The 27,011-nt window shown below is 36.6% G+C and overlaps 3 protein-coding genes across 3 annotated transcripts in view; 2 read left to right on the forward strand and 1 right to left on the reverse strand.

Moving 5' to 3' along the window:
* The window catches only part of lrpprc (leucine-rich pentatricopeptide repeat containing), a 72,650-nt gene extending 63,512 nt beyond the window's left edge, over positions 1-9,138 (forward strand). The window contains exons 35-38 of the mRNA XM_028468397.1: positions 3,884-3,958; positions 4,684-4,768; positions 6,226-6,368; positions 8,894-9,138. Of these exons, the coding sequence (XP_028324198.1) occupies positions 3,884-3,958; positions 4,684-4,768; positions 6,226-6,368; positions 8,894-8,968 (378 nt within the window). The 3' untranslated portion in view covers positions 8,969-9,138. The remainder of the gene's footprint in view (positions 1-3,883; positions 3,959-4,683; positions 4,769-6,225; positions 6,369-8,893) is intronic.
* A 2,509-nt stretch (positions 9,139-11,647) lies between these two features.
* abcg8 (ATP-binding cassette, sub-family G (WHITE), member 8) lies at positions 11,648-25,587 on the reverse strand. The gene is made up of 13 exons (XM_028468095.1): positions 25,247-25,587; positions 23,831-23,932; positions 23,579-23,726; positions 22,290-22,528; positions 20,947-21,079; positions 19,384-19,653; positions 19,097-19,256; positions 17,866-17,964; positions 16,706-16,905; positions 15,347-15,423; positions 13,416-13,683; positions 12,186-12,313; positions 11,648-12,073 (listed from the first exon to the last, which is right to left on the reverse strand). Exons 1-13 carry the CDS (start codon positions 25,295-25,297, stop codon positions 11,936-11,938), a joined length of 2,013 nt encoding a protein of 670 aa, XP_028323896.1. The 5' UTR covers positions 25,298-25,587; the 3' UTR covers positions 11,648-11,935.
* Positions 25,588-25,638: 51 nt separating this feature from the next.
* The window catches only part of abcg5 (ATP-binding cassette, sub-family G (WHITE), member 5), a 30,216-nt gene continuing 28,843 nt past the window's right edge, over positions 25,639-27,011 (forward strand). The window contains exons 1-2 of the mRNA XM_028468096.1: positions 25,639-25,931; positions 26,734-26,855. Of these exons, the coding sequence (XP_028323897.1) occupies positions 25,768-25,931; positions 26,734-26,855 (286 nt within the window). The 5' untranslated portion in view covers positions 25,639-25,767. The remainder of the gene's footprint in view (positions 25,932-26,733; positions 26,856-27,011) is intronic.

Consider the following 27,011-nt stretch of genomic DNA (forward strand, 5'->3'; position numbering starts at 1 on the left):
CTTTTTACTGCCATTTATTTGTTGGTTTGTATGACTATTAGCACTATTATGTCAAAAGTTATAAACAGATTTTGACAAAGTTATAACCAAAGATTGAGTCCTTTAGAGCAGGGGCTCTCAACTAGTCTCACCCTGGGACCCGCATTTTGCCACGGTCATTAATTTTTTTTTTTTTTTTTTTTTTTTAGATTTCAACCAACCAAATTTAGTCTTTCTAAAATAGCTGTTGAAAACACACATATAATCTTTTTTTAAACATAAATCTATATATTTTTCTGTGCAACATGAATTTCACAGCATGCCTTTCAAGAGAAAAGCTTCTTTCAAAATAAAAGTCCATCATGAGAGACATTAGGTATTTATTTATTTATTTTTGACCAGCTATGCCCATTTTTGAGTTCCGACTCACCAGTTGAGATTCCATTGAATTTTGGAAAATATCTGGATCAGTCTACTGATTGTGGACCAGTTTAAAGAATTTAACATTTTGATGGTGGTGGTGGCGTAACGGGTAAGGAAGCGTGCTTTGTTGCGCGTTGTGAGCTTGAATGACTTCAGACATGCTTCTATGAACAGATGTTGACTTAACACTTGTCAGCATCACAACAGGACAATAAACATTGAAAGTACGGCTACGTTTTGTAGCTTCGATGCACAGAAAACTTTCCCTCAGGTGACCCCACATGGGGTCCCAACATCCAGGGTTGAAAAACACTGGCCTCGATTCAATCCAAGGATTTCTAACTCTGAACTCTGAAGCTGTAAGAAAACTTACTTTACTTATTTTTTTTTAAAAGATGAATTTTACATTCTCTAAAGCTTTTTGCCTCAGTGTGCACGCCTACCAACGAAGGCCAGGGGGAGCTTCAAATTTAATATCAAAGTAATTAAAACAACCTCCCCCTTAACAAAACACAATCACCGTGGGACCCAGTGGTAACTTCACTCCATCTTTGTCCTCTTGTGGGATCCGTCACTTATTCATCCGACTTCACATTAAAGTCCAGAAAAGGTTTTGCCCACATCTCAGCGCAGAGTCTGGTGGTCTGAAACCATCGTTTCTACGACTTTGACTTATTTAACACTGTTCCTACATTACAGCTCAATGACTTTGCATTGAGCCTGGGGACATGAATATGGAGTTGCTAGATGGGTGAAAGACTGGAATGATGGCAGCGCTAAGACGCCAACATTTAGCTGAAGATGTTCGTTGTTCATTTCCCACTCGCTCACTGATTCTCTCCCTCAGTCGCTCAGTTGCATGCGAGCGCAGATGTATTACTACATCAACACACTTCATAACTTTTGAGACATTAAATATAGAAGTCCACGTTGCTTGGATCATTGCAGCTTCTTAATCGCACCATCTTTTGTGCTTTTATGTCTGCGTTTAAACCAGAGGTTTGCAACCTTTTTGGGGTTGTGACCCCATCTTGGAGATATTTTTTCTTCTTCTAGAATTAGTTTTTAATAATTTTTATTAAAGTGTGTTACATATACAGAGTAGCCAGGATTAGTGCAAAGTGCACCAACTCTGATATTACACTGCACTTTATTTGAACTAGATTTATATTTGAGCAAGTTACCAATTACTAGACCAAAGTTTTTTGGCCTTGGGGTCGTGACCTCATTTGTAGTCACCTGAAATTTATATGAGGTCGCCTAAAGTGTCTATTAATTGATAATAAATTAAAAAACAATACTTTTACTGATTAGAAATACTTTTTAAAACTTTATTATTATTTTTTTTCAAAATAAAATGACACAAAATCGTAAATACCTGTATTCTATTGTTTAGATTTCTAAAATAATAAATCTAGTTCAAATTAAATACAGTTTAAAGAGTAAAATTGTCTGAGTTGTGGGGTAACAGTCCAAAAAAAGGTTGGAAACCACTCTGCTAGACATCTCAAAACACTGGCTTAAACCATGATAATCTACAAATTTAAAATTAACTCACGTTAAATTGGAATTTGCATTTTTAGAAATATTATTTAAAATTTTGTAACGACACAACAATCCTGAGATGTCACTGCCAACCACTTTTCTTGCCTACACAAAGAACATAATATTTCTCTGATCCTGAGCCTACACACACACACACACACACACACACACACACACACACACACACAGAGCAAACTGTGACCCAGTGCAGACAGAAACATGACATGCGTCTGCCTCTCACCGCTCGCTGACATCCTGAGTGATTATCCGCCTCAATCTTTAAACAGGGATGTCTGACTTACACGTGTGGTAATGAACAGATACATTACTTACTACTCCCATCGTTATTACTATTTAAAGGGAGGCTGCGGTTACACAGATTTAAAGCTTTAACATGCATCTATAAATTGCATTTACTGCCTTACATTCCTTAATCCCAAAAATAAATAAATAATAAAAAATCAATTTAAAATCAGGCAGAGGCTGGTTTTCTCTTCTCGAGACGGTTCGTGTCAGCAGGACATAAAATGTCTCGTAAAAGGAACATGATCAAGACTAAAATACAACACAGTTGGTTCATAATTTAAATTATTTTAAAAAACAATTTAAATATCAACTTTAATATACTTACAAAATCCTATTTATTGACTTAAATGCCCAACCCACACTACTGTCAAGACAGCAGGAGTCATTTATTCCTAAAAATAAAATAAAAAGCTATGCATGTACTATTGAGCAGATTAAAAAAAATGCTATTTATTGATGTAAAATCAAAGCAGAAACTTTCAGATTTCACCAGATTCAGGACCACGTCAGCGGGGATCATAAAATGTGATTATTTTTTTTTCTTCAATTTTTTAATTTTTTAGATCCGAGGGCCAAATTATTAACATTCATGTCATTGTTTTGACTGAGGACCAATCTGAGCATGAACACAGAAAACAAAGGCTGTGTTTTGTTTATTTTTGCTGTTTTGTATATTTTCCTCTTATTTTTTGTTGTTTTGTTTATATTTGTGATTGTTTTGTGCCCTTTTCTGTCATTTTTGTGTATCTTTGTCATCATTTAATGTATTGTTTTTGTTGTTTTGTGTGTTTGTAGTGCTATTTTGTGTGTTTTGGAGTCATTTTGTGCATTTCTGTTGTCGTTCTACATAGTTTTCTGTCACACTATAGTTTTGTTGTTTGGTGTGTTATGAGTTATTTTGTGTGTTTCTGAGTCATTTTTGTAGCTGTTTAGTATACTTTTCATTCATTCATTTGTAGTCATCCTTGTGTTTTAGGTTGTTGTAGTTATTTTGTGGTTTTTTTTGTGTTTTTTTTTTTTTGCAGTAATCATGCTCATTAACTTTAAACAGAGGGCCGCATTTGGCCCCCAGGCCGGCAGTTGCCTATGTCTGCTTTAAAGTAAATCACTTTAATAAGGTCACATATTAAAACCTCTTGTTATTGTGAAAAGACAGTCTGTTTTTGTTCTGTCCAACCAAAAATATCGCGCAGAATGGACCATAACGCATTCCCACACCCTTCCTACTCGTGTACGAGCAGCAAAACATTAGTTTTTTTTTCTAGTCTCAGTAGATAGGAGTCTCACTACGTCTCGTAAATATTCCAGTTTGAATCAAAAGTTTAGGCCGGTGATGGCGAGGATTTTTAAGGAGACGAGGCTGAGAGGAACAAGTGAGGAAGAGGATTCATTCTCTGGGTATCCACAGTTTTTAGGGAGAGTAACCAGGAGGCCTGATTTGGCTGTGGGATTACCACTGTGACGTGGTAGGAACAGTGTGAAGCTGTCACTTCCTGTCCTTTCCTTTTCATTTGTGGGTTAAACTCAGGCAAACAAGTGACGCAACATACCAACCATTCAAACACAGCCTGTGTGTGTGTGTTTGTAACTTTTGTGTACTTTCTGTCTCTTTTTATTTGTGATCTTTCAGCGGATCAACAGTTTGGCAGAGCAGAAGGAAGCATTGCTGTCCTTTGTGTCTAAGATTTCTCAGAAACCTGGTCAGGTACAAAAAGCACTTATTACTTCTATTGTTCCTATACTGATGAGTTCATACGTCACTTATACATAATGTGAATTTGTTCATCCGAGTCAATTCTTACCTTTCAGAGAACAGAAACAAACTGAGGTGTTGGTGCTGTATTTAAAAAAATTAAAAAAAAAAAAAAACCAACAAAAGGCCTTTTCAAAATAAAAGGCTGGAAGGAAAAAAAACCAACAAGTAAAATATTGAGTGGGTGAACCATCATACTGTACATCAAAAAGGATATTTTTAACATAAGTTCTGTCATTAAATGCTAGTGATGCTATACCACTGTAAACTAACTGACGTAAGTCTAGCCTTCAAAATATATTAATCAGCACAGTTGAGGCAAATTTATTTGTATAGCACTTTACATGTACAGGAAGTGCTTTACACAAAACAAAACAAATAAAAAAATACCATCACAGTAAAGCTAATTTGAAGAAAAATCAATACATGCAAAACAATATCAATCAATAAAACAGAATAATATCAAATTCAATAGTGTGACTGTTTAATTAAATGCAGCGTTGAATAAAATTGTCTTTAACCTTGATTTAAAAAAAGCACACTTGCAGTTTTCACAGGACAACAAACAGGATTGTTTATTTCTCTTCTTATCAGATGTGATTTTAGGTGTTTTAACCAAAGCTGAATGCAGCATTCTCCCTCAGCCACTGCTATCACATGCTTCTTTCTGTGCACAGGTGGGAAAAATCAAAAGCCTTATGAACCTGATCCCAGACTTTGCAGAGAAGGAGGTGTTGTACGCGTACCTGCTGAAAAGTCACGGTGAGACACACGAAACGAGGCAGAACGAGCAGCCGGAGACTCACTGGCCTGTGTCTAAGTCAACATTAGCACACACATTAACAATGCATTAGTGTGTGCGCACATGTGTCTACGTGGACGTTCCGGTCTTAAAAGAACACATGTCCTCTAATAAGTTAGCTGTCCTGGCTAGCCTAGCGTGCTAATGTCGACACGTTTCACCACTTTACCTTTTTCTCTTTGCACATTCTTCTCCTTTTCCACCTCTTTTTTTTTTTGTTCCCATCTGTCTTTTCCGTGCACTGACCTCAGCCTCTCACCCTTCGTTCGCTCGCTCGTTCCTTGTCAGAGCAAAAAAAAGAGAGAGAGAGGACATGACTTTTTAATTAGCATTAGCTCGTCTGTCCGTCCAGGCAGACAGAAGAGGAGCAATTAGTCATTCTCTGCTCTCGTCCGTTTCTCTCTCTCTTTTCCAATTTTAGTGCAAGACAAAAACTGACTAAAGTGTTACGATATTTGTCATTTATGTTTTTATGGAGGTATTTTTTTAAGTCAGAGTCAACCTTGGCGTAGAACAAGAGTATCAAACTCATTTTAGTTCAGGCGCCAAATATGGACCAGTTTATCTCAAGTGGGCCGCAGTTTTTAGGTTGAAAGAAAAAACGCTAAATTTCAACATTAATATGTTCTAGTTTACACTTTCAATTATAAATTATATATAAAGACACTGACAATATCCAAGCAGTAAATAACAGATATTAGGACTTGTAGGATCTTCACTTCAAAACTGTGATTTTGTGACAATTTGTTGGAAATTGCAAGTTTTCACAAATAGTGTCAGTTCTTTGCACAATTTGTGATAAAATATGACTCGGTTGTGTGATAAAGGCACGGGAAAAATGTGAGCCTCTAAAAATAACAAAATTTGATGAAACTAGACAATATTTGCAGAGTGGTTGAGAAATCTAAAAACTGAATTATTTGGTATTTTCTACATGTTTTTTGTGTTTTTACTTTCTCCAGACAAGTCAAATGGAAGTTTCTATTACTCATTGTTTTATTATAATCATAAATAATAATAATAATATATTTTAATTGAAAACCAGCACCTTTCAGGTTACTTTACAATGCGTCGTATAAAACCACAATAAAAGTTAAGCAATATTATTATTCTGAATTTTTGATAGGTTTATGCAAAAATGAAAAATAATTTTATTAATATTTCTATAGGGTGCACCATATGAAAGAGGGTCCTGCCTCACAAAGTAGGATATTTGTTCAGTTTTCCTCAGAAGAAAATCAAGAATGAAAGTGTTTGATTTTCTCACACAGCCATTGTACATTTACATCAGAGTTAAAAGAATCTCATCATGTTTTCTTATTCTACAGAGAAAACCATGATTGTTTTTTTGTAGTTTTTTGCTGCGTTCACTCACTTTTTCTTCTTTTGTCTTTTTCTCTTTCTCTGTCTCCTGCAGTGGTGGATGAGGACTTAACTTCAGCCAAAGCTCTGCACGAGCAGATGCAGAAAGAAGGGATGACAGTAGACGAGCTGTCACTCAAACGATTGGCCGGGCTTTACCGGAAGGTTGGAGAGACGCTGCCCTTCCCTGAGCCCCCGGTAATTCTCTCTCACACACACGCACACACACACACTCAAATGTAATGTGATCAGAAAAATAACAAAACTTGTTATAGCACCTCTGCCTCATCCTTAACTGGGACCTTCTGTTTAGAGTTTGCATGTTCTCATCCCCTAACCGGAGCCTCCTGATTGGCTAACGCTGATTCCTCTGTTCATATGTAAACATTATTTTTAACAAACTGCACAAAAGTCTGGCCTCTCGTCCCCCCTTTGTTTCACTAAGCGTGCGTGTATGTATGTGTGCGCGTGCCTCACTTCAGAGGTGAAAGTATTGGATTACAAGTACTGACGTGACTGTAATTGAGAATTTTACTTATACTTAAGTACGTTTTAGAAGAAGTAAAGTCATTCTTTTCATTTCTACACCCAACTGTTATTGAGTAAATTATTGTTTTTTTGGGAATATTTTTGTTATTTCCGTTTCATGGTCTCTTCACATTGAACGTAACCCACATGTTTTTAGTCGTGCCATTTCTGATCAACGCCCAGCTACTTTCTATGGTTCAGGTTGGGGTTTCTACCCATCATGGCGTTACCCACATGCACTGTCAGAAATTAGCGAAGGCTCCGGGCAATTTTCCCCTCAATTTAGCCAAGAATTCCCCCAAAACATTGTTCCACGGGCCAAAATTGCCGTCAAGTTTTTGTCAACAACCTAGTATTCTCCAGACATAATGTGTATATACAATTCTTTAGAAACTGTAGGTCTATTAAACTTCTATTATACTTCTGTTTGCTTTTAAGGTATTTGTTTGTGTAATATTTACACGCCGTAAAGAGCTAAATAAACGCGTAGTTTCCCTACATCCTTTTCTTTTTTCTGTAGTAGCTAGTGTGCTACGTTACTTGCAAACGTCTCTGAAAAAGACGGGGTGCAGCTTTTCCTTTATTTGCATTGTGTATTTTAATTTATAAAAATATCAAAGCTCTATCTACGTTTTTTTAATGGTGCCCAATCATTATTAAATTGCCCCCATTTTTTAGACAACGGGGGGCCAAAATTATCCCCATAATATTTTTTTTATTTGATACCCTGCCCACATGATGCACACACAGAGCCTTCTCAGCACTTTGACGATCCGTCTCTTTACCTTGCCATCACTCACCTGCAGGACAAAGATAGAAGGAGAAAGAGGACGAAGGTAGAGAAACACCTGCATTATTTACCGAGTGTCAGCGCGGTGAAAGTGATTGCTGAGAGGTTTGTTTTTAAGTCGAGGAGAGAATAAGAGCAGCAGAGAGAGAAGGTGAAGAGTCAAGCTTTTCAGAAGTTTCTACAATTAGATCAAAGAGCCAGTGTTATTAACGTTAGACCAAAATACTGATGCCATAGGAGGCTTTTATAACATGTTATTATAGCACACAACTTCCATACCCTACACCACGGGTCAAACTCGAGGCCTGCGGGTCAAATTTTCAAAGTAAAGGTTACAACAAACACATGACTCTTTGTAAATCACCACATAAATTGCCACATACAATCAAACTCCACCAAAACACGATGGAGCGTGCAGTACTACGTTATTTGCAGTAATATTGAATCACAATTTTTTTTTTTTTTTTAAACCCAGAACATTCTCACAAATAGAATTAGTTGCACATTTTAAGAAAATTTGTGGCAAAATCTAAGAATTAGTTGCAAATTTTAAGAGAATTAGTTGCAAACTCAAGCAATTTTTACCAATTGCTTAAAACTCAGAAAATGAAAAGTGACTTACAATATTTTTACCTGTAATTGTACAAACTGGGGAACCATAGTTTGGAATTTTTTCTTTTTGTCCTTCACAGAAACTCAGATTTTTCCGCCAAAATGTTATATTTAGTTTGTGTGAGCCTTGAAATTCTTGTGTTTTCAATGTATTTTTACCTTATTTAACCAGAAAAACCTCTTTGAAATTAAGAATCTCTTGTTTAAGAGTAACAAACAGAAATAAATGATTTAAAATCCCGTTAATTTGGATTTAAAAGTGTTCAGTAAATTCACCTCAGTCACTTTTCAATCTTTTCGCTACAAACTCACCACCTGGAGTGATCTAGTGGGATATAAGTTTGAGTAATTAGGCTGTACCGGCCCTTTGAAAGTGTGCCAGCATCCCTCTCTCTCTCTCTCTCTCTGTGTGTAAACACAGCTCTTTATCAGCATTAATTACCACATTAATAAGAAAACACACATTGTAAAGAGCTGCAGTAATCTGCAGTAAAGCTCCCCACACACACACGCACACACACACACACACTAACAACACTTTGTCTGGATCAAAACACTGATTAATTATCCAGGAACAGAGGAAAGGAACAGGAGTGCATGTTTAGGGAATGTGCTACAAATCCCGTATTTGTGTATTAATGGGGATTTAAAAGATGAAACGAGACCGGAGACTGTGTAAATAGACCCAGGAGGGCTTCAGTTCACTTTTAAAAGATGGAAACGCTCTCACCTTCAGGACGAGCCCATTGCACATGCCCACACTCACTGACTCTGCTCTTCCGTCTCATTCCAGGAGTCCTTTAAGTTTTACGCCGACAAGCTGAAAGAGAGAACAGCCAAAGCTCGGGCTTCCACTGCAAAGGAGTGAAGAAGCTTCATCTTCCCTCAGTCCTTCCATCCTCCTCTTCTTCTTCTTTTTTATAAGTTGTTTGAGTTGAAATTCTGAGTGTATTGTGTTGTAATGTAAGTGTGTAGGCTGTCCATCTTGTTTAAAATGTACAGATGTATTTATGCTAATAAATGACAGTATGAATCCAACATGGCTGTTACTCATATCAGTATTAATCTACTGCCACATGCGTCCTCTACTTTTTTTTTTACATCGTCCGATATCAAGGTTTGAAATGTTTTTAGGTGTTTTATTAAATCTGTGAATAGGTCTAAACATGTCTTAGTGAGTTCGATGAGACTTATTAAATGAATTGCACTTCATGTATAGATCTATTAGTGCATGTGTAGAAACCTTGGTTGATAAAACGGCCACTGTCAGACCTGATACCAGTTCTTTTTCAAAGTCAGAAATTAAACAAGCAGTGGTGGTGTAATGGCTAAGGAAACGGTCACAGGTTCGAATCCAGCCTGGTGTTTCACTGGTGTTCATTTTTGTTTGTTTGACTGTTAGGAGGATTATGTCAAAAGTAGGAAACAGATTTTGACAAACGTTTAACCAAAGATTCTATTCAATTATGGACGGGATCCAGATCAATATACTCAGTTTAAAAAATGAAGTGGTGGAGTAACGGGTAAGAAAGCATAATCAAAGGGTCACTGGTTCGAATCCAGCCTGGGCCAACACTGGGATGTTGAGCAAGTCCCTTAACCCCAACTCAGGGGTCTGCAACCTGTGGCTCTGGAGCCTCATGTGGCTCTTTGACTCATTTCCAATGGCTCCCTATAGCAATAAAAATATATGAAAGAAAAGATTTCTTACTGAGGGTACAGATGATTAATGATATTAACTTCAAATAGAATTATGATAAAACTTGTTAACCAAAAAAAAAAAGCACATATGTCACCTCCTGAAACTTCTACAGACCATCAACTTCTCAGGTCTTAAATCTCTGCTACGATAACTAACTAAAAAAATATTGTGGAAGAAAATTAACATTTTATTTGTGCGTTGAAAGATTTATTAATAAAGTTAATTTAGTTTAATATGCTGCAAGAAATGATCAGTTGGCATGTGTTGACTGACAATGACCATGTGTTGTAGCCCTTCAAATACATTAACTCAAAAAAATACTTTACATAAAATGATTTGATATAATTTGAACTGTATAGAATTTTATGCACTATATTGTCTTTATTGAGAAAGTATTTTTTCGGCTCTTGAAAGACTTTAATCCAGGTGAGATTAGGCAAAATGGCTGTTTTGAGGGTAAAGGTTTCAGACACTACATGAGTGTAATTGAGTCGGTCTAAACTCCAGTGGTTTTCCTTATTTACTCTCAGATATTCCTGTTTACAAACTTGCTGACATCAACCGTTTGTGATGCACAAAGCAGAACTTTGCTTCAAAAATCAATTTTTTTTGTTTGTTTTTTTTTTTTTTACCAATAAATATTCATTCGAATTGTTTTATTCTACTGGGGAAATGTTGCCCTTGCATAAATTGATCCTTAATCTCCTTATCAATAACATGTCTTGTTATGTAACTCTACATAACTGCTGCATGAAAATGCATCACAATGTAAAGTAAAGCAATCGCATTTACATTTAATACTTTCATTTTATTTTTGTGTACAACCATGACATTTTGCACCGGTACAGTTTACATAAACCCCCCCAATCTACGAGGACATGAGAAGAACAAGATTTATTTCTCTCTCTCTTCTTAGTGTGACTTACTAAATGTGTGCCAGGCCTTTTTAATACTGGCACACACACACATTGTTACAGTAAAGCTTAATAACCTACATACACAAGAAAAGATAAAGCAGTGGGGAAAAAAAAGAAGATTAAAAACAGGGCAAGTAAAAGCTGCAGATGGGTGTGTGTGTGTGTGTGTGTTCATCATCATCATCATCATCATCAGATGGACAAAGAAAAGCTGTTTAGTTCATAGTTTTGGGAGAAGTGCTCTGCTGCCCCCCAGCAGCACACAGTGGTACTGCAGACCTGAGTGAACAGCAACCATTGGTGAAAGTAACGGATTAAAAGTACTCAGGTTACTGTAATTAAGTTGCTTTTATGGATTCTTTTGCTTTTCTGAGTATATTTCTAAACAAGTAACAAGTGATCTTACTTGTACTTAGGTACGTTTTAAAAGACAGTAATTTGTTGCATTTCTACACCCAACCTTTAATGAGTAAATGATTATTTTTTTGTTTTAAAATGATCAACGGGCATCGTGAAACTACAAACAAAAAATAATAATAACCAGACAACAATCAAATGCATCACATCATAGTCGACCAACCAGATTAAACGTAATGCACCAAAACAGCATTGAATGCCAGTTATTTTCTCATTTCTAGTGTTTCCATATTTAGCCAGTTAGAGCCTGAGAGTTGTTTTTAATTATTATTTTTGAATTGAATTCATTGGTGTTTTTTTATTTAAAAAAAAAAAAAAAAAAAACCAATTGTACATTTTGACAAACCTTTTATTTAATACAGATGCCTTTGTAGAAAATAAATTAAGTTCAAATTCCACAAGATTTTGTCTCTTCCTTTTTAAGTTTATACATGAGATGTTTACTGTTTTTAAGGGAACTATATTAACAAAAAATAAACTATTTAGTAACTTTTACTTTGAGTACTATTTAATTAAGCTACTTTTTACTTGTATTTGAGTATTTTATGCATGACTTACTTGTGCTTGTACTCGAGTACTATTTCAATCAAGTAACAGTACTTTATACAATATTCTCAAATTTCCTCCAGCCACCAATTGTGACTAAACGTCTAATAATAAAATGCGCACGCCTGACTTATACGTGCTAAATTACATTTTACAGTATGAAAATGTGCAAAAAAAACTATTGATTTGTCCGAGTGTCGAGCCAGTCGAATTGTACAAGTCAAAGGTTGTAGAAACCAGCTGTTTGATGTGGTCACCAGTCCTGACTGGACTTCTGTTTGATGAATTTCAGGGACAGGAAATAAAGAATCATGAATCCCAGACAGACGGCCAGCAGGACCAGGTAGCACACGTACAAAGGGTGTTGGTTCATTTTCATGATCTCCACCACCTGTAGCACCGACAGAGACAATAAGCAATATATTTACTCATCTATTCAAAGTTCATCTTTACATTTAAGAGTTTTCTTTTTTTAAAATGGTGATTTTTTTTTTCAAGCTCACGTGTATGCCGTCCACGTTGATGGTGATGTTGCCGATAGTGACGGGGTATTTGTTGCCTCTGAACTGAACCTGCAGCATGCCCTCAAACCCCCAACGCATGAATGAGGCGTAGGAGAGCCACGAGGCCACTAAAGGGTTAAAAAAATAAAATAAAGCAAGAGTCATCAGGAACCAATCAGTTTTGATGTAGGCTATAATCTATAGTCACATTATACTTTCACCACAACAAAATGGCTTTGTTATGATCCTCCTCCCCCTAACTCCCTCTCCCTTGTTCCCCCCCCCAGTAGATTGTAACCCTGCCCTCTTTTTTTTATATGTTCCACTCTAATAAAGGTTAGCCTATACCCTTCCTTAGGAAGAGCTTTGATGGTCACAACTAAGTAATATAATACATAAATAATATAAATATAATTTTTGCAAGAATAAAACATGCATATATGCATATATATATATATATATATATATAAAATTATATTTTTTCAATTGCTTTTCCAACTTTAAATGGTTTTGCTTTCTCAATTGGACTTGTTCACGAACCTATTCTAATTGTTTTTGTATGTCAAGTAATTTCCTGGGATAAATAAAGTATTTCTGAATCTGATACAAATTTTTATGTAAAATTTCTGGAGAAATATTTATTGGATTTATTTTAAAAGTCCATTTTTTAAGAAACATATATCTATTTAATTACAATTTTAAAAAGAAAGTGTCGTTGATTATCTATACTTGTTAATAAAGAATATCGCGCAATAATAAAACGCCACAAGATGTAATGTCGAGGGCACGCCTGGAATCGCGAACAAAACACAATCTACACCACACCAGTTATGATTTGTTTTACTTTTATTATTTTTCTATATTCCTATTGAGTTGAAAAGGTCAAACCCAGACTACAATTTTTTTTTCCCCCTTTCCATTTATTCCTATTATTGTTTTTTATATCGTGAACTCTGTGTATCGTCCCACCCCTAGAAAACAATATTTGATTACTATTGATTTCAACTACTTGGATTAGTCAAAACTTAAATAAATCTATATCTATTTTATATGTAATATTTCATAATGATTATTGGTTAGTATTGATGATCGATTTGAGGAGGATTGTCTGTATCATCCCTCGAATAGTTATTGTATAATATCCCCTGCCATGCAACGATAAGATATTATTGTTTTGACGCTACTTATCAGTCAGATTTCATGCTTAGTCATCAATTCTCAGTTTCTCACCTAGCCACATGTTCTCCATACTGATGACAAAGCCTCCAGTCAGGTAGAAGACAGTGAAGAGTGCGTTTCCCATGAAGGCCGAGGTCTGCAGAGTGGGTAGAACAGCAGCTACAAACAGAGCCATGGCTCTGCTGCAGTAAACCATCAGCCACACAGTAGCAAAGTTAAGCAGGAAACGAGTGGGTTCATCATTGAGTCCAGCCAGCCAATAGATGGGCAGACCATAGACCAAGGTGAACACACAGTGCTCAGGTAACTCCCCCAACACCTGTAGGAACACAGAGCACTGATTAATACATCTTTCCTTGGTTTTTTTGGATGGACGCAGATCAAAGTCTCTCATTTTTCTACATAATAACATATGATCTCTATAAAATCAATAACTGGATTTAAAGTTCTTTAGTTTAGCATGACCCCTGCTGGACATGCAGCAGTATCACTGTGTGCAGTGGTTTGGTGGCTTGCTCAAGGGCACCTCGACAGTGCTCAAGAAGTGCCCTGGCACCTCTCCGGCTATCAGAACAACTTCTGTATTTTTTTGGGTCCACATTGGGACTTCCCATGTCTCTAAGGACACCAGACATAGGCAACTGGTGGCCTGGGGGCCACATGCGGCTCTCGGTCTAATTATGTGTGGCTCCCTAAGCAAAATTGTAACTCATGAGTTTGGAGGTTACATGAAGCCCAATATAACACACAAAACTCCAGAAACACAGTAAAACAACAGCAAAAATGTTTCTATATAATATTGTACGCCTCTGTACACAGCGCACTTTTGGTTGAGCTATTAAAAAGGAACTTTGCATAGGTTGGTGGTGACCTATAATGATGCTCTGTGTGTGCTGCTCAGGAGGCCATATGTGCAGTTTTATATGCAATTTGAATAAGTCGGTAAATTCAGTAATTAATCCTAGGTTGACGTCACCTTTATTGCCATTCGCTATCAGTCAAGTATGTGGAGACACTGGTATAACTGTCTTTTTAAAGTGACTATGTAATTGTTATTTTTTGTATTTTTGTTGGTGTTTGTTATATTGTGTCCCTCTGTCTTTTCGGACTTTGAGTCCGTAATAAAGTTGAATTGAATTCGAAAAATACACACAATGTCCACAAAAGTACACAAAAATGATAACAAAGACACACTAAACAATCACTTAAACATAAAATGATGACATAAGCAACAACAACATATACAAAAGGACTTCAAAGACACGCAAAATGCCACCAAAATTGTCCAGAATGACATGGAAATAAATAAAAAGTCAACAATAACAAGAAAAATAGCAAAAGCACACATCGTAACTCGAAAAACACACAAAAAGGCAACAAAAATTTGCCATATTGACAAGAAAAAAAAAAAACACACACCAAGAAAACCCACACAAAAGGACTACAAAGACACTTTGATACGATAACGAAATTGCAGCCTTGCGTAATGGCCGATATCAGCACAAATCATACATAATTTTATTGCTTATTTTGTAGTGTGGAATGTTAGAAAAGGCTTGATTAAGTGATGTCACTCAAACAATAGTCAGCAACAGTAGGTATGAGAAAAACATTAATTATTAACCATTTGGTTACATTAATTTTAACCTTCAACATAATATCTACAGTATTCTACAATTGAATAAATATAATATTTTTTGGAGATTTTAGATGCAGTCCGATAAAATCTGATATTTGTTTTCTGGTTGATATCGGACCGATATCCGATATCAATATCGGATTGGGACACCCCTAGACAAAACTTGTTTTTTTTCCCCCCTTCGTTAACGCTCAAATTGGTCATTATTCTAAATGCTGACGTGAATGTTGATAATGTGGCCCTCGGATCAGACGATCACATTTTTGTGGCCCCCGCTGTGATGGAAGTGGCCCACCACTGATTTCTAGTTAGGGTTTAGGGTTAATGAGCTTTGTCAGTGTACCTTGGCAAAGAAGTAGGAGCTGACGGAGTACATGCCATCCTCCAGCTCATGGTACAGCATGGCTCTCTCTGAGTGACCTGAGCACAATAATGGATCAGACGTTACTACAGGGGTCACCAGCCTTTCTGAGACACTGAGCTACTTCATAGGCACCCTACAGTCTGAAGAGCAACCAATTAGAAAAGAGCTTCTTAAATACTAAATGTTCATGGTTTCACTTTAATTAGACACGCAACACTTCTCCTAATTTATGCACTTTTATTTTCATTACATTTCATAGAAAATGATCATCTTCCTATTTTACTAGCAACTAACTAGTAGCATTTCTAAGATGTAACAATTATGTCATATTTTATGAAAATCCACCTTGTGTTTTTATCATAATACACTATATATGCAACACTTAAAACATTTCTCATAATGTTTCAGTGAAAATAAACATTTAATACTAAATCTTGATCATGTGCAGCAGTATTTAACTCTAATATGTATTAACTACTGTATATCTGTCATCTGTATTTATCTTTGTGAGATTGAATGGTCCAATGCAGGCTACCTGGTGCCCGTGGGAACCATGTTGGTGACCCCTGTGTTACAATGCAATGATAAAGTAGAATATGAACATTTGTTTAGTAGTATATATATATATATATATATAATACATATATTTATATAATGGTGATGTATGCATATTATGAGATAGTGTACAGATCTTCTATACATGTATATGGAGGTAGTGTATGTATATGTATAGTATTATGCTTTTATATGGTCATTTATGTATACATATAATAGCAATGATGTAAAATTAGATAAATTGAAGAGTAAAAAGGAGGTAGAGATTAAAATATGCATTTTCTCCCTTTTTTGGTTTTCATGATTTGTTGATATTTGTATTATTTTCTTTTATTTTTATACTTCTTTGAAAATAAAGTTCATTCATTCATTCAATTGGAAACCAGGATCAAAGGCCAAGCTTTCTAATAAATGATTAATATGTTGTTACGTTCACTCAGGTGATGCACGTATTGTCTATAGTTTATACGGGCGTTAATCACTGGATTATTTACTGTTTTATAATAATCACACAGAGTCTTAAGGTCACTTTAATACTTCTTGGTATCATCTGACCTTGGCTCGTGTTAAAGCTGCTGTGTTATTGCTGAAGCTGCTGATTTCCCTGATAAAAGTGGTTTTCATCCTGTCCCACATTAAAGTACCTTCTGCTGAGTCATCATGTTGCAGAACTTTGAAACAGCCTCGCAAAAACATAACAATACCTTGGTTGTGTCTAATTTATTTGTATGCTTTCCAAACATTTCCATGATGGACGGTTGTTGTTGTTGGTAGAAGACTCACATTTGGCTATGACATCCAGCACCACAGCGAATGGAGTGAGAGCACCAATCATGTAGAGCAGGGCCACCGTGTCCTGAATGGACAGACGCTCGGCCCCCGCCCCGTAGTAAAGACAACCGACCAGCAGTGACATCAGCAGGGCCTCAAAGCCGTGGACCAATAGGGTGACCAGATCTCTGAAGTCATTATACATGTGACGCCTGATGGACAAGAGCAGAGAGGTAAAGGTTTGCTCTGACTACACCAGGGGTTCTCAACCTTGGGGTCGTGAGACACAGGGACAGGGGTCGCAAGATGCGTTCAAGAAACTAAGAATTAAAAAAACAAACATTTGAGCCTATTTTTGCTTATTTTTACCCTTTTTCTGCAACTACACAAAAACTTACCATAGGCTATTTTAACCAATATGACTTTTTCTTGTCATATTTTTGCTCCTTTTAATGCATTTTTGCTACATTACTCCCATTTCTGCCACTTCTCCATCAAATTTCAATGTCTTTTCTGCACATTTTTTCCACTTTCAAGATATTTTCTACACTTATAAACCAGTTTCCCCTCCTAATGTTGCATATGTTGATCCATTATTGTCACTTTTAACCTCTTTTCATCATATTTCATGCTCATTTTTGCCAATTTAACCACATTCACAATTTGACATACCCATTATTTGCCAGTTTAAATTAATTGTTCCTACTTTTTTTTGAACCACTTCTGTCTGTTTTTGGTCACTCTAATTTGCAACCTTTTAAAATCCAATTTCGCTACCTTTTCCACCATTTTTGGTGCCAATAAACCTCTTGTATTTCTGATTAAAACAATGATTTACATATTCAAGATGACCATATACTATGACGCAAATAATACTAAACTCCCTGAATAACAGTGGATATTATTCAGATAAATAAATAAATAAATGTGGTTATCACAGATTCATAGAACAATGGACCATCATTTTGCTGACTTTATGGATGGGTCACAAAAATCTCTCCCCTTTATTCCCCCTTATAGACGGCCCTGTTTCCACATGTCTGTGTTCAACCACCTTCAGGTACAGTGGGGGTCCCTGGTCACTGGAACCTTTATTTTGGGGGTCGCTGGCAAGAAAGATTGAGAACCACTGCTCTACATTACAGGATGTGTGTGTGTGTGTGTGTTTTTACTTGATGAGGACGGTGAACTGGTGCACTTTGCTCTGAGGTCTGTTTGGATCTTTGTAAATTGTGATGACTTCTCCTTCCACTTTGCTGGGACGATGGGAGCTGCAGTAGGTGCAAGGATGGGGGAACACAGCAGGGTTGGAGTCAATTACATTTTTTCATTACATTCGTTACATCTTCCATTATCAATGTTCAATTACAACTCATGTACGATTATTGTGACCGGCATTTTTCCCAATTACATTTGGTGGTAAGTATGTGTCGATTTTTCTTCTATTTTCAGCTTCCAATATCTCAGGATGGAACAACGTACATCACATAGAAAACTGATAAACAATAAATGATTATAAGACACAGAGGCAAGCGATAATGACCTCACGTAAAGGATTTTCAATATTCGCGAGTGGTGAAATAACCCAAAGTCGGGATCCAAAATAAAAATAAAGAAGTTACATGAAGAAAAATAGTTTTAATATTTATACTATAGATTTGAACAGAGATCTGATTGTTTCTTACATTCCCACATGCAGTTAGGAGCCAATGAAAACATTAAAAAAAAAAAAGTATTCATTCAGGTTTTAAGAGACTGTCATTCAAGAACCAATGCATGTATGTGACTAATCATTAGTGATGTGAACAGTCTATGTTCATAGCTCAAAGCTGATCAAATTACAGGGAGCTGAGGCATATGCTAAGTTCTTTACTGAAGACATTTTGTATAATCTGAAATAGTAGTTGGAGCTATATTAGTATACCAAATTTCAGTTTCCTATTTGATGTAGTTAATGAGATATTGGAAGCTGAAAATAGAAGAAAATTAAGGAACCACAAAAATCGACACATGCCTCCCTCACTAAATTGTCCATATCTCAAAAAGTATTTATCCGATCAAACTAAAAATGTACAGTGTGCTTATTTAATAATCACGGAACAATTGGTAAAAATTTCAGAATTTGTTGAGACCGAAGTTCGTGGGATGTCCTGAAAATGTGTTGAAATTACATGGAATGACCCAATTATAATAACGTCAAAATTGTAATTAATTATCAATTGCGAAATTACAATTATAATTGACCCCAACCCTGAAATACAGAATTGGAGTTTAGGCGCCATTAAAAAAAAAAAAATGTTGGGAATGAAGTGTGATGCTTATACAATATAATCAAAATAAATGCGTGTTGGCGTTGGGCCCTGTGTGGGATAAGTGTGCACAGACTGTGTTGTGTGACTGTACCTGTGAGGAAGTGTTAGGATGGTGTTTGTCCCTGCAGGTTTCCACATGTGGTCGTCTGTGTCTTGGACCTTTTCCATGAACTGCTCAGATAAAACTCTGGCTCGTTCCAAACATTCCGCCTCTTTCTCTGGACTGCGTCGGTCGATGCTGATCAGATCAACTGATCAAAAAACATCAACATTATACTCATTTTTCCACATATTGTACATAGTGACATGACATCAATCCTTAATCTATCAGCTTTTAGCCATTATTGATTTGAAGAAGATCTGTTTGTTGAGACTAACCATAGAAGTCTGAGGGGTTGCAGTAGCGTGGGCATGGGTGCCCCAGGGCCGTGAAGTAAGGCACCATGTCCCTGGCAGGGCCACAATAAACAGCTGAACCAGAGGACAGGAGGACCACCAGATCAAAGAGCTGGAAAATATCTGATCGAGGTTGGTGGACGGAGAGCAGGACCAGACGGTTTCCCCGAGCCAGACGAGACAGAGTGATGACCAGGTTGTGAGCTGTGAAGCTGTCCAGACCAGAGGTGGGCTCATCCAGGATCAGAATACCTGCAGAGGTCAAATACAAGTAATTCCCCTTTCATTCAGAATAAAGATTAAATCCTCTTTAAAATTGCTTTGTAAACACCTTATTCCGAATGAAAATAGCCATTCCGAATTAAACTTAAATCCAAATTAGGTGGCTGGTTTAAAGTTTAAAAGTTTGACTTACTTTAATGATCTTAAAGATCTTTTTTTGTTTGTTTGTTGATTCAAAAATCGAAAAAGGAATTTTACACAAATATTAAAACATGAAATATGATCCTTTCTGAGGCTTTTAATTAAACATGGACACAATTAAAAAAACTCCAGGTGTAATTACGTCATCAGTGCATTATATCAGTGGTTCTCAAACTGGGGTCCGAGCCATAGCTTGGGTGTCAGTGAAATATTTATTTTTGAAAACTATTATTGATGTTGAATAATTACAAAAGTGTATAACTACTGTACATATGGGTACCACTGCACCAATAAAACCAATATACTTGACATTTACAGTATATGAACGTGACATGCTGCTGTAACACTGTGAAGTGCAATGATTGTCTCAATGGCAATAAAACCATACAAAAAGTCATTTTTTAAAAATGTGCACATATTTGTTAAATGGTAATACATAAAACACATTATATTACATACAAGACTACAACAGGTACTAAGTTTATTTCTACTACAAAGATCTTAATAATCGTTAATAGAATAGATCTGTCCTTTGGCGTGTATGGCTACAAATGGCAGTAATTTGTGTTTAACTGATGTGAAGATTATGAGGGGGTCCTTGAATAATTTTCCCCCTGTAAGGGCTCACTGGATTCAAAACGTTTGACAGTCGTGCTGGAGAGAACACTAGATTTTTGATTTCCGATATTAACAGTTACACAACCTTTTTAGGTCACATGAATATAATAGGTTAAGCCTACTTTTATTGTGATGCCAACTGGATATATTACACAAATGAATAACAATACTTAGTCAACATTAGAAAGTGAAAAAGTGCTATATTTGTTTTTATATATTGTCTCAAACAAATGCACATTTTGTTTTTTTAATATTAGTGGACAAACCAATAGGGATGTCAACTGATATCACATTTTATATGGGTTGATAATATTGCCCATCTCTAGGGATTAGTCATCTAAGAGACAGCATGTAGTACCGAGGTTCTGAATCTGTGGTGTTTGGACTCAAAAGGGAGTCACGGATGGATGAATGAATGGGTGGTTGGATGGATGGTTGGATGGATGGATGGATAAATGGGTGGTTGGATGGATGGTTGGATGGATGGATGGATGAAGGGCTCACCAGGGTTCCAGAGAAGCTGAACAGCTATACTGACTCTCCTCCGCTCTCCTCCAGAGACTCCCCTCACGTAGTCGTTTCCCACCCTGGTGTTTGCACACTGACGCAACCTCAGCTCTGCTATGACATCATCCACCTGAGACCAACAAGAACAACACCAGCTGTAAAACTCTTGTGTCATTTCAACAAATTTTCAGAACATCACTTCGGTCTCGAGAATTTCTAAAATTCCTATCACTTGTTCCTTAATAATTCAATTGGCACACTGTAAATTTTCAGTTTGATCAGATTAACGCTTCTCACATTTTCAGCTTCCAATATCTCAAAAATTACCACCATACACCATATAGGATACTGAAATTTGGTACAGTAACACAGCTCCACCTACTCTCTTAGAATATGCAAAAAGATCTGCTATACATCCTACCTGGTGGACATTCCAGCCCCTCAAAATTTAAAAAAAGTTTGTTAGGGTTTGGACCTGGAACATGTTTGGGTCTTCAGTAAATAACTTAGCATATGCCTCAGCTCTCTATAATTTGGTCAGCTTTGACCTAAGTACATAGACTGTTCACATCACTGATTATTAGTCACATATATGCATTGGTTCTTGGGTGACAGTCTCTTTAAATCTGAAACAATACTTTTTTTTTAAAACTAATTTCATTGGTCCATAACTGCATGTGGGAATGTAAGAAAAAATCTGTTCTGTTTTAATTTATAGTAGAAAGTGTCTATTTGTACGGTTGCCATACGGACAACCCCTGGTGCTATTGGTACTGTTTCCAAAGTACAAGTACGTAGCGTCTTGGGGTTAGGTTTAGCGTTAGGGTTAGGTTATAACCCAATATCGCAACAATTTTTAGAGTTAGGGTTAGGGTTAGAGTTAGGTTTAGGGTAATGGCCAATGACTGACCTACTGTATCACGTGATCTAAACGGGCCATCTAGGGGCACTGCGTACGAATAGAATGGTACGGCAACCGTACGGATAGCCACTTGTTTTATAGTATGAAGGCTACTCCTTCTTGGGATATTAAACTATTTTTTTTATGACACTTCTTCATTTTTATTTTGGACCCCAACTTTGGGTTATATCACCTATGACGAATATTGAAAATTTCCTCTGTGTCTTATAATCATTTATTGTTAAAGACGAGCAAAAATGGACACATACACACCTCGCTAAATTGGCCATATCTCAACAAGTGTTAATCCAATGAAACTAAAGGTTTAACAGTGTGTTTATTGATTAATCACGGAACAATTGGTACAAATTTCAAATTTCTTTAGACCAAAGTACGTGGACATTTGTGAAATAACATGGAATGACCCTGTCATTCCTACCCTCTGGTCCCTCTGCTCCTGTGTGAATCGTGTGGGGAGCCTCAGTTTGGCGACGAAGCTGAGAGTTTCTCGAACCGTGAGGTGAGGGAGAAGCCGGTCGTCTTGGCGGACGTGAGCGATGCTTTTCTTCACCAGCTGTGGCGTGTTGGGCGTCCCATTGATCAGAACCTGACCAGACTTCATGGTGCCTCCTTCATCTCGACACGTTATTATGTCCAGCAGAGACGTCTTACCACAACCTGAGAGCAGAGAGTTGTTTACTGTATGCATGGGTTGAATATGTATAAAAACATGACATGGCCTCTGAACATTTGAGGGCACACACAAAACATCATCTTACAATAAGCAAAGAACCGTGTATAAAGATACAAACATCTTTCCATCTTCTCTACTTAAGTCTCCCATAGGGATGAAGGAATGTTTAATGTTTAATGAGCTTTTCACCCTGAATGGGTTTCCAGTCTGTTATGGAAAAAACACACCAATAGATCAAATCTTTAGTATGGTAACCAAACCATGATTTTTGGCTGAACAATTATAGTTTTAATCAATGGGAGGGAGGGACCCCCCCATAACCAGTCCCAGATGGGTGTGGAGCGCTCACCCTTGAGCATTTTGAAAAAAATGACAAAAGATTTAAACTGGCTGTTGAAAATCAGTACTCAAATTTAGATACAACTGAAATAGTCAAATCTATATGGAAATCTCAATATGATTAGACATTTTCTAGTAAATAAACATTGATGTCTGGTCATTTAAAAATATTCAATGTGGCATCTTCTTTAAGAATAAAAAATCAATTGTTGATCAATCATTTTTTTTATAATAACTAAATATTATATACACAATAGATTCCTAGATAAAACGGAAAATGTCCATCCAAAAGAATTAGGTTAAATTTATGAAAAATACCCCTTCTACAATGTTCTTATTTTATTTCATCTCTTATATTTTCCTTTTGTGTGCTTTTTCTCATGTTGTTTTGGTTGTTGAACTGTATTTGGTGCTGTATTTAGTTCATGTTTGTATGGCTGTGCGTTGACGTATAACTGAGGAAGTTGTTGCGTGTAATCCTGTTTGTTAATAAAAAAAATATATATATATATTTATTTTTTTCTTTAAATGGCGGAAATCCAATATGGCCGCCGTCATATCTTCATAACTAATGGCCTTATTGGATTTCCACCATTTTGAAACATTTTAACGCTTCCAAAAGCAACTGATTGACATTGTTCCAAGTTTAGGCCTTATCGATGGAAGCAGAACATCCTCCTGCATTTGTGCATCACCTGAGCTGCCGATGACTGCCAGCATCTGTCCGCTACGTACTCTTAGGCTCAGCTTGCTGATGGCTGTCTGTTTGTTCCCTTTCATCTCCCACGGCAGTTTGAACTCCGACAGTCGTTCATACCAGGGAATCTGAGCTGCTGTGTCCACCTCAGAAAACACAAACACACACATTATAGAAACCAAAGGCTTCACACAGGCTAGACAATAAAGATTAGACAGGAAGGGGAGGCGGCTGACTGTCCGATAGTTACCTGGTAGTGCAGGTTTTTGACCTCCAGCTCATTGCACCTTCCACTGTAGGTGAAGTAAAGGCTGTTGTCTTCCTCAGCTGAGAATAACTCTTTGTCTTGGTGCTGTAAAAGTGGAGTTATGAGCCTTTTTATTTGGCTATTGACATGTTTTTATCATCTCTGTTTGTAGCACATTGTTCTGTGAAATAAAGGAATATAAATAAAAAACTGGTGTAATTTTAGATTAGCCTGATAGCAGCAGAGCTCTAGAATGAATTTATTCAATTAAAAATGAAAGTTTGCACAGCAGCAGCAGACAGTCTGCTCTGTTTGGATAGAAATGTAAATAGTCCATGTGAATGTTGGTGGATACAAAGTCCTTTCTTTAAAAAAAACCAAATGAGTGTTATGTAAAACATAAAACATTTCAATAAACCAATGAATGTCCAAATAAAACCAAAGATCAAAGAGACAATGCATTTATTTTAAATATGTGATAATAAATGCTGAAACAACAGGATTCCAATGTCATGAACTCTAATAAGATATTTTGGACTTTCGAGATTAAAGCAATGATGGAACAATTAGACTGAAAAATAAAGTAGAAATTTGAAATCTAATGAGGTCAATTTAAAAATATATAATTTGTTGTATGTAGCAAATAGCAAAGAGTATTCAGTATGCAGTTAAAATGCAATTTGCAGCAATTTGGTGTCAGGAAACATACATGAAGTATAATTACTTACAAGTCTTTTGCATAGGTGTAAAGAGTACTGATACTTGATTGAAATTGTACTCAAGTACAAGTAGGTCATACATAAAATACTCAAGTGCAAGTAAAAAGTGGCTCAATTAAATTGTAAAAATTAAGAGTTACTTTCACCCCCCATGTTTATCTTTGGTAATAAATCTTGCCACGTTTCCCTTGCGTACAGTAAACATCTCATGTATAAACTCAAAAAGGAAGAGACCAAATCTACCACAATTGGATCTTAATTTCTTTATAAAATAGCACCAACAAATTCAATTTAAAATAAAAAAATAAAAAATCCCCAGGCTCTAAGTGTAGCTAAATGTATTAACTCTAAAACTATGTCATGCCAAATGTACCATATGGATAACGACATAATAGGAACCCAAGAATGTGGCTGGGCATTTATCAGAAATGACACAACTAAGAATATATGGATTAAACACCATGAAATGGGAATTAAAAATAATCACAAAAAATAATAATTGACTTTGTAACCGTTGGGTGAAGAAATGTAACAAATTACTATACTTTTGATTTAGAAATGTACTAAAAAAAAAAGTACAAGTACCCATAAAAGCAACTCAATTACAGAATCGTGAGTACTTGTAATCTGTTACTTTTGGACATCCACCAATCACAGACAGTTATTCTAGTTTTAACCCCTGAATAGTCCAATGACTGACCTGTAGATACTCGTCTATCATGTGGTGGTTAATACCGGCCTGAGCGTCCATGATGATGCAAGTTGTTGGGTTTACGTTTGCAGAGGTGAACAACTTCCCCTTTTCCTCCTGTTTGGATCTTCTATTCAGTCACTTAAAGACTTCTTCTGCTTTCTCTGTTCGGTAGTTCCTCTCCTGCGTCTCCCTGCAGTCCATCCAATTACCTTCTTCTGTCCAGCTCACCTTCCTTCAACTTAATAATCTCACGTTAGTCCTTCATTGCATCTCTTTCTGTCATTCATAGCGTTTCTCTGGTTCACTTCAGTTTGGACGGACAGACCAGTCAATCTACCCAGAGTGAAGGGTTTTGTCTCTTTTATACAACTCCAGATCAAAGTTCTTTGAGATAACACAGGCTCATGTGTGTTTATGGTGCCTGAGAGACCCAATGAGGCCACGCTGCTGCTGCTTCTCTGTGCACGCAAGAGACTCAGTCTGAGCGAGCTTTACCAAACCCATGCAGATCTGACGTCTAGTGTGACATGGACGGTTCCTACTCAATGCAGACGGTGGAGTTGGACAACACGCAGAAGGAAAAGGAGTCTTTTAAGTTTTTGTCGGAGACTAAAAGGAACGTGTGGAAAGGAGAGGATCATAGAGAGCCTTCCTGTTGTCTCAGTGTCAGTGGGGTGTCGTACACAGTCAGGTAAACACCGCAAATGCACAAAATACTGAATCACACTTTATTTGAAGCTTTACACATGAGGCTGACATTATGCTGTCATTATTTTATCATGAATAAGGTGTCATTAAGCTGTCATTAAGTGTTGTTCGCTAAATTATGACACCTTTGGAGCTATGTTGGCATTTTTTGGGTTTGGTGGAGGAATCTAGTGCGGTTAGGTAGGAATAGGTAGGGATAATGACACCTTATTCATGCTAATGACAACGTAATGTCAGCCTTATGTATAAAATTTCAAGTAAAGTGTTACCAAATAATGCTCAATATCCTACACCACTCTGTCATAAAGGCAGGTGTCACCAAGTCTATAGATTCTTCATTAAATTTAAACATCTCTTATATCTCCATGGCAGCATTTTTAGGCAGTGGCTATCCCTACGGGTACCGTATCAATATACTGACATTCTATCCGTACGCAGCGCCCCTATTTGTAGGTCACGTGACTAAGACTAAACCTAACCCTAACCATAAAAATTGTTGCAATATTGGGTTATAATCTAACCCTAAGACGCTACGTATGTGTACTTCGGTAACCGTACCAATAACACTGGAGGTTGTTCGTACAGCAACCATACAAATAGACACTTTTGGATTTTTAATCAACTGTAAGTAAAATGAAGTATAACTTAAATATGTAAAAAAAAATGAAAATGAAAGTTCTCAGGAGGAGAAAACACCAAACATTGATATAAGAACTATGTTTTTGTGTTGTGTGTGTGTGTGTGTGTGTGTGTGTGTGTGTGTGTGTTTATTATGTGTGAGTCAGTGAGCGTCTCGGTCCATGGTGGGACGTCCCCTCTTATAGAAAACGATGGACTCGACAGATTCTCAACGACGTGTCCTTCCATGTGGACAGCGGTCAAATCATGGGCATACTGGGCAACTCAGGTTGGGACTCAGCTCTGTTCAAAGTGCAAAGAGTGGAAACATAAAGTTTCAGTGTTTTTTTCCCCCTTTTTAAGATGATTATAAATTATTTACTGAATATATGTATGAAAAAAGTTGAACTTGTACTTCTAAAGTGTTCTTATTACATTTTCATAC

Source organism: Gouania willdenowi, chromosome 15, assembly GCF_900634775.1.
Source record: "Gouania willdenowi chromosome 15, fGouWil2.1, whole genome shotgun sequence".
Classification (NCBI taxonomy): domain Eukaryota; kingdom Metazoa; phylum Chordata; class Actinopteri; order Blenniiformes; family Gobiesocidae; genus Gouania; species Gouania willdenowi.